The following is a 12359-nucleotide window of genomic DNA, read 5'->3' on the forward strand; positions in this document are numbered from 1 at the left end:
AAAACATTTTCAGCTTTGATAAAGCAAACCACTGTGGTTCACCTCTTTAGTTCATGCAAATCAAAGTCTGGTGAGCTGTCTCGTGATCTAACATCTTATTAATTGGTCATTCAGTTTTTTCTCCTAACTGGACACGAGGCAGAAGTGACTTTCTATTTTTATAGTTTCTGTATTTTACTTTAGTATGAAGTACGGTCACCACAAAATAAAGGCAACCTGATACGGATGTAATAAGTCATTGTGTTGACAAGGTCCTGAGGAACTTTTAGCCGTTCATTTGAAGAAATAACAAACAAAAAATATTTGCGTTGACAGGCAAGATGGAGGACTTAGCGGTAGAAGTGTGTGGGGAAAATGGTGCTTATTATAAGGTAATGTTTATGAAAGTTAAATTACGCCTAAAGAATACGTTTATTGTTGTTTTTCATTGCATAGATTAAATCACTGAATCACAGAAAGTTTATGTAGAGTTAAAGTATCTCCGGACTAATCGACTGAACGTGTTTCAGGTAATGTTTATGAAAGTTAAATTACGCCTAAAGAATACGTTTATTGTTGTTTTCATTGCATAGATTAAATCAAATCACAGAAAGTGGAATGTTAGTTTACTGTATTTTTACTGTGACTTAGGCTTAACATTAAGCTAGACCAGTGTTATCTATATATCGTTACCGGTCGTCTCTTGGTGGTATCGGTTTTGTTTTGCTAAGTTCAGACTATGATATGCAAATATTTGTAATCATGTTCTCTAAATCAATAATATTCTTTGGTTAGGCTTATTATCTTTCAGGGTAATCCCTGTGGTTGTATTGTTTTAAAAAATTTAGTTAAAAACGTTACTTTTAAAAGTAATAGTTGTTACGTTTCTTTAGTATTCACTTTCTATTTTTAGAGGTATGCATGCTGGTACAACATTTTGAGAAATGACCATTTTGCAGGGACTTGTTTATTTTCTACCCTCCCCATTTCCAGTGGCTGTATGTATACGCACACACACACACACCCTGTATAAGACGTTAAGAATATGAAATATCCCTATATACATACACTTGTGGATAGCATTATGCTTCTTAGTTTCAGCTGATGTTGTTTATGCATTATGAAATTTCTAGATGTGTCTAGAACCACTCCTTTATTCATGCAATTGTAATTGATAGTGGTAATTCAACATCTATTATTTACATATTTCTAAATTATTTACACCTGAGTTTTACATAGGACTTGCTGTACTGTGTATTTTAACCCCCACCCCCATACACATTCCAATATGATTATTCTTTTTTTTAACATTAAAGTATACTTAACATTAATTATAATGTTAACATTGAAAGTTATGGGATGCACTGCCTGTTATGATTAGTCATTTAGAGGCACTCTTCAGCTGCATTTTGGCCTCAAACATCAAATGTTATGAGTGTTAGAGGATCCAAACTGATAGGTCATACCACAAATAACATCAGTTGAAAGCTAATCACATTGATCACCATACTGTGTGATCAAATATATTTCATTTTATTAGTGCATAACAAGTACATTTTCTTATTTCTGCTGTACAGTATCAACATTATGTTGCTGAATAAATGCTTACACATTCTCAGTGTTATTGATAAATCCTTGTTTGTGTCAAAGAACAGTGAGAGATTCTCTAGTATTGGAGCAGAGTGCAGCAGGATGAAGAATATGTCACTGTCTGGGCTCTTTATTCTAATGTACTAATATTTACCCTCAGACTTAGCATACTTGCAATACAAGATAATCTTTGAATCTGCTTCTTCTTGAGATGATTTTAGAGTTTGGATGGTAGATGGCCATCATTAGATGTCAAGAGGTATGTTGATTCCTTCCATATAAGAGAACCTTTCCCTCATGAACTTTGTTGGCATATATTACTGTGAGTTTTGTCTTCACCTCTCCTTTGTTGTTCCATCATTTTCACAGAAATTTCTTGTAAATGTTAGTACTAAATACAATGTCACTGGACTTGAATTTTGAAAACCTTGTTGCAGATCTAGCTAAAGTAATTTGCTGCTGCTTTCAAATAGCAGAAGCAGACATTACGATCTTGAATCACCAGAATTCTACTTGGTGGTGTGGGATTTGCATCCTCACAATCCCTTGTTAGGTAATGAAATGCTTTACATTTGTTTGTTTTGGGTAAAACCTCTTTGACTGGGGGATTTTGGCAATTTTTAAATAATGAAAATAAATTCATATACCATTGGATTTCATGTATACAAATAAATGGATTTAAACTGCAAGTTCAATAATTTAATTCATAAGTAATGAAAAAAAGAAAAATGGTACTTGGAAATTGACCATTTGTTCCATGCTGTCTTTCCACTGGAGCAATGTTAATGAAATATTAGTGGTTTATTGCTTTACCTGTTAACCTGATACTGCATGATATCCATGTCATTGCAATAGAAAATATAGTCCAAAGAGAAATTGATCAATGTCAAACCTATGCATTTGAATACATTCCATGAATAAATAAAATGACATTTTTAGCAACCATTTGCTAGAAATGAAGTATGGGCTTACTTATGTACTTATGAAAGTAAAGGTGAGATTTTATAATGATGTTGCTTGGAAACTGGAAACACTCTGGTTGATAGATATGTACAGATAGTAAACTCCATCCATTCTATGTCATGTGAGGATGTAATTCTGTTCAAGATGTTAGTTATCCCAAGATGTAATACAAAAGTCAAGGAAATAAGCATTTGTGTATGAATTATCAGTGAAATTAGTAATAAGTGTGGATGTGCTATGATATTTTTTAAGGGTTTGTTTTTATTAAAAACAATGGTGATATAAAAGAAAATAGCTTAGTTCATAAATGATTTAAGTTTAAAATTAAATCATGATAAGTCTTATGCACTTAGCTCTGTGCTAGGTGATACCAACAAAACTTCACACAGCTTACAAAGGAATTTATTTTGAATCCAGGTTATGTATATAATCTAGAAAATAAAATACGAACTTCGTATTTTTTATTTTGTTGAAATATGGGTTATGTACTGAATCAAACACAATAGCCCCTTCACCTCTTTCCATTTTTGAAAACAGTCCCCAGTATACACCTACTTAAATGTATGAATAATCAATCAACAGCTTAGAATGTCCCACTGGTGGTTTTATCAGCTATTTTAATCTTTTAAAAAGTACCACATTCTTTTGATCCAAGTTTTCAAGGAAATAGGTTGTGTCTTTAGTCTGCTCAAAGTTTCATATTTTTCAAAATTTAAGTACATTCGAGTTACTAAGTTGAATAAATTATAGTGAATTCTGTGTTGTGAGTGTGGTTACCTATGATGTTTTTTGGTTATTCAACTGTATACATCTTCTATATGCAAAATTTTAAAAGGCTTAGCAGCCTATGTTCAGCAACAGCCAAGTACAAGGGTGAAGACCAGCAATTGCTTGTTTTACTTCTCGATTTATTCTGTATTTTAAGAAAAATAAGTTTAATAATTTATTTCTATTTAGTAATAATATATACACATAGATATATAATGTATAATAATTCAAATGTGATTGTATATTACAAAATACTAGTCCACTAAAACACAGGGAAGACTAAAGGTCAGATTTTTATTACTGGATACGTGACCTGACTGCATCAGTGCAAATTGTATGTTACATGGGCATGACTGTAAGGTCAGTATAATAAAATAATAATAAATATCTTTGTTTATATGTAGTTTGAGACTTTAGCTACTTAGACTAAACTTTTGTGTTATAATATGTAGTCATTGTAGCACAAAAAAGCATAATTTATATTTATTTCTTAATTTTTTATGATGGTCAAGTGACAGACCCAACATTGTTATAGTATATAGAATGACATGAAATGTAGTCTTACTGAAAACAAACATTTGAAATGTATTTAGGTAGGTTTAGAGATTATATAAATAATGCTTGAGATTTATGGGGTGAAGAATAGTTTTTTAATTTTAACATGAAATTGTTTTGTACTCAGACTAGTAATGAAACAGACTATTTTTACAAACAGATCATTAGTAAAATTATTTCATTAAAAATGACTTTTTGTACATATAGTAGTTGTATTCATTATTAAGTCTACCAAATTTTGTGAAAATACACATATATATTAAATATTATTGTGCAAAAACTTAACATGTGCAAATGTGTAGACAAACTTATGTATGTTATACTGAGCCTCTTGTGAAAGGGCTAATGTTTTTCACATCTTGTTTGTTATTCAACACTGCTTTTATTATGTAAAATGTTCATGGTTCAATTTACTATATTATACTGATGATAATTATATTAATTTTTATTAAAGCACAGGTGGAAAAAGACTGTGCTGTCCTTGGTTCACTAAAATTGTTTGCATAATTATTTACAAATATGCATGGAATGTGTTATGTTGTATCCTGCATTATTGCTGTATTATAGAATACATTCTTTTGCTTTAGCCACACCCAGTGATATGATATAGAGCAAACTTTGCCTCACGACCAGTGATATGATGTAAAGCAACATGTTGCTGGACTAACCTGTAGAGTGTTTAAAATTTCTTTTAATGACTTTTTGATATGCTGTTGCACATATCTATTAGTTTATTCATTGCTTAGTCCATGATACAAAGCTATTGATTTCCTTTGTTTCTAGTAATTCAGTGTCAGAGAAGTTTAAATGTTTTTAAAGTTTTATTTGTGTGTTTAGTAGTAAATATGTGATCCAAGAAACTGGTAAGACCAAAATAGAGCTTGAAGAAAGCTATCTTTTAATGTATTACTGTTTGTTATTGGTATAGCCAATTTGAACCAACATCCTGGTTTCAGTTTTAACATTTGCTTACTGGTCACTGACAAATAGCAGATGGCAGTTTTAGCAATCATCTCACTTTTATAAGAACTCATTTCAAATAAGTGGGAATATGGTTGTCTTGAAATGAGTCATGCAAATTCAGCATGTATTAATATGGTAGATGTTTTCTATTTGTTGTTGGGTGTACAGTAATTAGTATTTTATTTGTGTGAGATTTGTATGTTCACAGTTGTTGTTACTCATTCCCATGCTTCTATGGCCAGGAACCATAATTACCTGGAGCTTCCTACTTTAACATTTCCAATAATGTATGGTGTAGGAGTTAGAAGGTAAGCCATCAATTCTCTCAAGTTCAGTTGCAACCCTTGATTTTGAGATTTTACAAGTTGTTGAAGTATAACATTTCATTTTTGCTTGTATCAGACTTCCTTGTTTATTGTTATTTTTGCTGTTGCTTTTTACATCCAAAGTGTTAAGATTGAGCTATTTTGTTGAAAGTCTCTCAGTTTCCAGTTGATCCATGATGAAGGAGACTTTTATATTGTTACCAGCATTTTCTGTTTGGAAAATATGTTAGAGACAGGTTGCAGTGTTAGGTGACAAAACCACCAACTGTGTTTGTCATCTATGGCAAATGGATTTAAAAAGCTCTCAGGTGTTCTTTAATTTTTCTGACTTCTCACTCCTCAGTATCTCTGATTGAGCATTGCAGCACTTCATTCCTTCAAGTATATCACATATAAAAGTGTTTTTGTACTGAGATCTGGCACTGGTGGTTCTTATCTACCTATGAAAGGAATAATAACTGTTCAGCTTTTCAGAAATGCTAGTGCATGTTTTTGAAGTTTCCATTTCTCATCAGTTGCTGCTCTACAGGTGTCCTTGCATGTAGATTGTATGAAGAACTGCAACTTTCTTGTGCATGGGGTCAACATTCTAGCTATTGCATAACTGGGAACTTAGACAATTCTGATGGTAATGCATCATCATGTGCTAAGTGTGGCTATAGCAATAGTATGGAGGATTTAAAGGCATCAAGTATTTCAATCAGTGATGTCAAGAAACCCACTTGTTGAGAAATTTATATGCAAAAACGGCTCGTTTGGGTTGAGAAAATATTTTACATAGAAGAGCGAACAACGTTTGACCTTCTTCGGTCATCATCAGGTTCACAAAGAAAGAGGTAACTGACCGGAAGCTGACCACATGTTTGAAAGGGGTTGTGTAACTGTGTGTCGAAATGTAGAGGGCGGTATTAGATGTTTGAATATAATTTTATTTATTTTATCACATTAATATAGGTATAAAGGCATTCCTTTATATTGGTTTATTTTGGGTTTAAGTTGTTGTATAAGTAAAGCTTTAATTTTGCATTTGTTTATGTTTGTTTCTTTATTTAGTATTTGAGTGTTTTCTATGGTTATGTTATGTTTATTTGACTTGCAGTGTTCGAAAACGTGTGAACATCCCAACATTAACTTCACATGTGAACAGGAAGAAAGCAATCAAATATCATTTCTTAACCTCAAAATTACAAGAACTGACACACAATTCAAAACAGAAATCCACCGAAAAATCACCCATACTGGACTATACATTCCTTGGGACTCAGCACATGAAACAAAACAAAAACTCAACATACTAAGAAACCAAATAAACACTGCCATAAAACTATGGTCACCAGATAAAATTAACGATGAATTAGACAAAATAAAACAATACTTCATCAACATCAATAAGTTTCCTCCACAAACCGTAGAAAACATTATACGCACACACCTAGACAGTAAGCAAAATCAACCAACTAAAGTAAATACAGCTCACGAATCAAAAAAACTACAAAACCATATACTGCTGTATACCATATATTCCTGACATCAGCAAACAAATAACCAACATTTGGCACAAATTAGTAACAAAATATGACATTCCAGTTAATACCAAATTTATTCAAAAACCAGGCACAAAACTGAGGTCTATACTATGTAAAAACTACACTGACAAACACCACACCAACATTATTTATAAAATACAATGTGATAACTGCCATGACTTCTATATTGGAGAAACAAGTAGAAAAATGGAAACCAGATTCAAAGAACATAAAAAGTCCTCTTCACACGTTTTCGAACACTGCAAGTCAAATAAACATAACATAACCATAGAAAACACTCAAATACTAAATAAAGAAACAAACATAAACAAATGCAAAATTAAAGAAGCCTTACTTATACAACAACTTAAACCCAAAATAAACCAATATAAAGGAATGCCTTTATACCTATATTAATATAATAAAATAAATAAAATTATATTCAAACATCTAATACCGCCCTCTACATTTTGACACACAGTTACACAACCCCTTTCAAACATGTGGTCAGCTTCCGGTCAGTTACCTCTTTCTTTGTTAACCTGACGATGACCAAAGAAGGTCGAAGCGTTGTTTGCTCTTCTATATAAATATTTTCTCAACCCAAACGAGCCGTTTTTGCATATAAATTTCGCATCAAGTATTTGTTGATGTAAATGAATCCACTCATATTTTATCAGGTTTTAGGAGCCTTGTTCATAAGCATATGGCTCTGCTATGCTAAGATCAACATTGGTACAATATATGATGTAAGATTGAAATTCTTTCTGTTGTCCAGTTTATTAAAGGAAAAACTATATTTCATGTCTGTCTCAAGTTTGTTTTTCAGTTTCATTTTTCAGAAGTTTGGGTTTGAGAACACACTAAACTGTAAGCTTGGGATATAGGCTTTTCATATTTTGCTAAGTAGAACTATTTTGTGTTAAGACCATGACATTGTTATTGATAAATTAGTATACATTGTTACATGCATCAGTATTTGCTTTTATGATATTTACCTGTTTCACTTTTTATTCTTCATTGGTGCTTCTCCATATTTTTAGGTTTTACAAATATTTTGTTCTTCATGACTTGCGATATTTGGCTTCAGATGCAAAAAGGTTGTGTCCCCTTTTCCTCATCAAAAACCTCTCATCACCTAATCTTTCTGTTATGTCTAGAACTGTTTGCCATCTGTTAAGTTCAAACTGAGGTATCCTCTCTTTGTCCAGGTTCTTTCAACTTTCACTTTTTCCAATTTTCAGAATTATATAAATTGTAATCAGGTGTAAAGGGCAGTCTGTCCATGCCATTTAACTTTGTGGTGCTATTTTATAAAGTTTGTGTTATCTCTGTTGGAATAGATATGGTTGTGAGGCAGTTAAAATTCATATTGAATTGTTGGTATTGCTTTCTGTTGTAACCGTGATGTTTATTGATGTTATCAGGTATGAATGTACAAATGTCTGCCATTTTATGAACTGAATTGAGTGGCTGAGATGGCCTCCTCCTCCTAACATTTGGCAGTTTGTTAAGTCTGCTCTGTCCATTAATACACTTAGGAGTTGTAATTCTCCTTAATGTAAGTCTGAGAAAAGGACTGTACAAGTTTTTTGCTCTTGTTTGTAAACCTTCACACTCTCTTGTTTATACTTCTGGGGTGGGAATTGTTTCTCACTGGGTAACTGACTATGATGCAGTTAAATGCACATGAAGTCTGCAAAGAGAGACAAATCTTCATATATTATCTTGTCAGTCTTAACCTTGAGTATGAATTTTAATAGTATTATTGAAAAAAATTTTTTTGCTTAATATGCTAAAACATGCAACTTCAAAACTGGGATTTTGAGTCTGAAAACCTTGTAATCCCATACATAATGCTGAAGAACACACTTATATTCCATATGTTAATGTATGCAATATGTATATATATTTATTAACAACATGCTTCTCACTTTCAAGTGGTATACTTAGCATGTCATCCAAGATATGCTATAATATTTATAAAACAATTTCATTAGCTGAGTAGAACAAATAAACTTTGGGGGAAAGAGGAGTTGCAGTAGCAACTTCTTGTGGTTATGAACATTACATTTTCCTGTTTATTTGATGACCAATTCAAATTGATGCTATTTGAAGAAAATATACTTGTCATGAAAATTAAATAATCAATGTATTGTAATACCAAGAAAAATTGAGAAAATTAAAATGACTGGATAAACTGGTTAATTTCATGTTAAACAATTTTATACAACAATTTTTCAGGTTTTGGTGCTATATTAAAAAAAGAAAAAGGTGTAACTTCTTAGCTTACATTAAAAAGACAATTGTGCAACCTCTCCCTAAATTTTATGAATGTGTTGCCTTTGGTGAAGGAGTAACCTATCCTATGCATTCTCATCCAACATCACTGATTATCTTAGAAAAATTTAGTTAGGGCCATTTTTATCAGTTATTGTTAATTGAGGGTGCATTTCAACCTTTTCCCAGCAGGCTCGGTATAATATACATGAGTTTGTTTAGATGTTTGTACACATTAAGTATTTACAATATAACTTTTTATACAGTGTTTCTTCATACAGTTTGGTAGGTTTTTAGTAAAGATTACAAGTTTTCTTGTAAACAGAAATTCAGATTTTTTTAATGAAATGTTTTTATTAAAGATTTGTTTGTTAAAATATCGTGTTTCATTACTATTTGGAGTGCAAAGTGGTTTCATGTTATGATTAAAAAACTATTCTTTGTCTCAAAAATTTCAAATATCTATTGTGTAATCTCTATATCTCCTAAATACATTTCAAACATTTCTTCTTAGTGAGACTATTTACTGTTATTTCTATATCACAGCTGTGTGGGGTTTATCAATTTACTAACCCCATAACCATCATAAAAAATTGAGGAAATTATGCTTTCTTTCTTGCTTGAATGACTACTTATTATGACACAAAAATACAAATGTTTAGTTTAATTAGCTTAAGTCACAAAACATTGTATTTTTATTATTTTTTATTATACTGAACTTCTAGTTGTGCCGAGTTAACGTAACATAACTTGCATTGACATAATGTATAAGCACTCATTACGAAATCCAGTAATATAAAACTCATCTTTTGTCCTTACAAAATATATCTGTTGTGGCTGTGTTTTAGTGGACTAGTATTTTGTAATATACAATCACATTTCAATTATTAAACATTATTCATTATTACTAGTTAAAAATAAGTTATTGAACTTTTTTTTTAAATACATAACAATAAATCAAGAAGTAAAGCAAACAATCATCTCTTCTCTCTACGATCTTTGTACTTTGTTGTTGCTGGACGTAGGTTGCGAAGCCTTTTAAAATTTTGCACATGGAATATATCAGTTTTTTAAAGTTTTATATATGTACAGTTAAATAACCAAAAAAATAATAAACAGCTACACTGAAACCATAGAATTCCACTGTAATTTACTAAGCTTAGTAACTAAGATATATTTAGATTTTTTAAAAATATATAAACTTTAAGCAGTCTAAAGATGCAATCTATCTCTTTGAAATCTTGGTTCAAAAGATCATGTTAGCTTTTTTATAGACTTGAATGGCTGAGAAAACCACTAGTTGGGCATTCTAAGCTGTTGATTGGTTATTCACATGTTATATATTGAAATAAGTGTATTTATGAGACTGTTTTTAGGAATGGAATGAGATGAAGGAGGTCATTGTGTTTGATTCAGTACATAAGCTATGTCTCATTAAAATAAAATAAAAACTGATGTTCTTATTTTATATTGTAGCTTATCAATATTGGTAATTTGAGTTCCTAATTTGTTCTAAACTATAGACTTTTGACATCAAAAAAATTTAATTGGTGCTGCATTCAACATACAATGTTATTCACTGAAACTAAATTTAGATGTGTTCTTTTAATGTTTACTTTGAAAGCAGAAAATTAACTTACGTGAAATATTCCATTTGTTTTCAAACATACTGACATAAATTCATAAAATAGTATTTAAAAAAATTGTGAATGCAGGTCAACAAATGAGATGACCTGATCTTTGACTTTTTCTATTTGTTGAGATATGGCATATGTATTGAATCAAGCACGGTGGCCCCATTCATCTCTTTCCATTTTTTAAAAATGGTCTGTATAACTTCAGTATATGATCTAATGACCTGTGAATAACTATTATTTTAAATATATATAAATGTCTAATGTTATGAGATTCAAGCTAGTTAGGCTAAATGTTTGAGTTTTCATGTTATAATCTGCAGTTATTCTCGAATGAAAAAGGTATAATATATATTTATTTCTTAATTTGTTATGGTTGGTGGGAGGTTTTTCAAATTAACAGAACCCATATAGTTAGGGTAGACAAAATATAATGCTTTACTGAAAACAAACATTTAAAATGTATTTAGAAGTTTTTAGAGATTACACAAATAATGAGATTTGCAGGACCATTTTAATGAGTAATTTGTTAAGTATTTTATGGTGCTGGTATATCACCAACTGATTCAAGATAAAAAGTCTGTTTATTAATTTTCTGTAACACTGCCATATATATAAAGCAATTTATATTTATTTCTGTTTGCTCATAAAGAAGGAAGATACGTTTTATATCGTACTTGAGTTATAGGGCTATTTCATTTTTATAAAGCCTTCTTTAAACTGCATGTTTTTCTAATATTATGAATATATTTATTTGTTATGGTTGGTATTAGGTGGGTCGAGTTGATAAACCCCATATAATTAGGGTAGAGAAACTAACAGACAGAATATAAAGTTTTACTAAAAATTGTTTGTAAAATGTAATTAGGAAGTTTTATAGATTACACAAATAATATTTGAGATTTTAGGGACAAAGATAATATTTTTAATCATAACTTGAAAATCGCTTTGCTCTCAGACAAGTAATGAAATAGACTCAATATTTTCACAAACAAATCTCTAGGAAAATGTACTTTATTAAAATAACTGATATTTTGTGTGCAAAAGACATACAATATTTACCAAGTGTAACAAATTTTGTGAAGTTGCACATACTGCATCAAAGTTATAGTATAAATATTTAACGTATTTTATGTGGTCATCACTAAAGTGTTAATATAAAAAGTGGTTTCTTAGGTTTATATAGAACTTGCAAATGTTAATACATTATATGCATTATAAAACATATTGAAAATTATATATTTAAAAATGGCTGGTATGGGTATAGAAAGCACAAGTAGAGGAGCAAACAATGTTTCGATCGTCTTCGGTCATTGTCAGGTTCACAAAGAAAGAAAGGGTAACTGACCACATGTTTGAAAGTGGTTGTGTAATTGAGTGTAGGAATGTAGAGTGAATGCTTAGATGTTGGATTATATTTATTAATATACATATAAAGGTGTTCCTTTGTATTGGTTTATTTTGGGCTTGAGTTGTATAAGTAAGGCTTCTTTAATTTTACGTTTGTGTTTCTTTCTTTATTTGGTATTTGGGTGTTTTGTATGGTTGTGTTTATTTGATTTGCAGTGTTTGAAAATGTGTAAAGGTGACTTTTTGTGTTCTTTGAATCTGGTTTCCATTTTTCTGCTTGTTTCTCCAATATAGAAGTCATGACAGTTATCACATTGTATTTTATAAATAATGTTGGTGTTGTGTTTGCCAGTGTAGATTTTACACAGTGTAGACTGTAGTTTTGTGCCTGGTTTTTGAATAAATTTGGTATTAACTGGAATGTC

The 12359-nt window shown here is 30.8% G+C and overlaps 1 protein-coding gene across 4 annotated transcripts in view; it reads left to right on the plus strand.

Annotated features, from left to right (window-relative positions):
* The first annotated feature begins 288 nt into the window (after positions 1 to 288).
* Positions 289 to 12359, plus strand: part of LOC143245547 (RNA-binding protein FXR1-like) — a 78776-nt gene continuing 66705 nt past the window's right edge. For 2 of the 4 annotated variants that reach the window (XM_076491915.1, XM_076491929.1), the window contains exon 1: positions 311 to 371. In XM_076491915.1, the coding sequence (XP_076348030.1) occupies positions 321 to 371 (51 nt within the window). In that variant the 5' untranslated portion in view covers positions 311 to 320. Of the gene's footprint in view, positions 372 to 12359 lie in introns of all 4 variants that reach the window. The other 2 variants (XM_076491923.1, XM_076491911.1) reach the window with 2 other exon arrangements.

The sequence above is a fragment of the Tachypleus tridentatus genome, chromosome 1, assembly GCF_004210375.1.
Source record: "Tachypleus tridentatus isolate NWPU-2018 chromosome 1, ASM421037v1, whole genome shotgun sequence".
Lineage (NCBI taxonomy): Eukaryota > Metazoa > Arthropoda > Merostomata > Xiphosura > Limulidae > Tachypleus > Tachypleus tridentatus.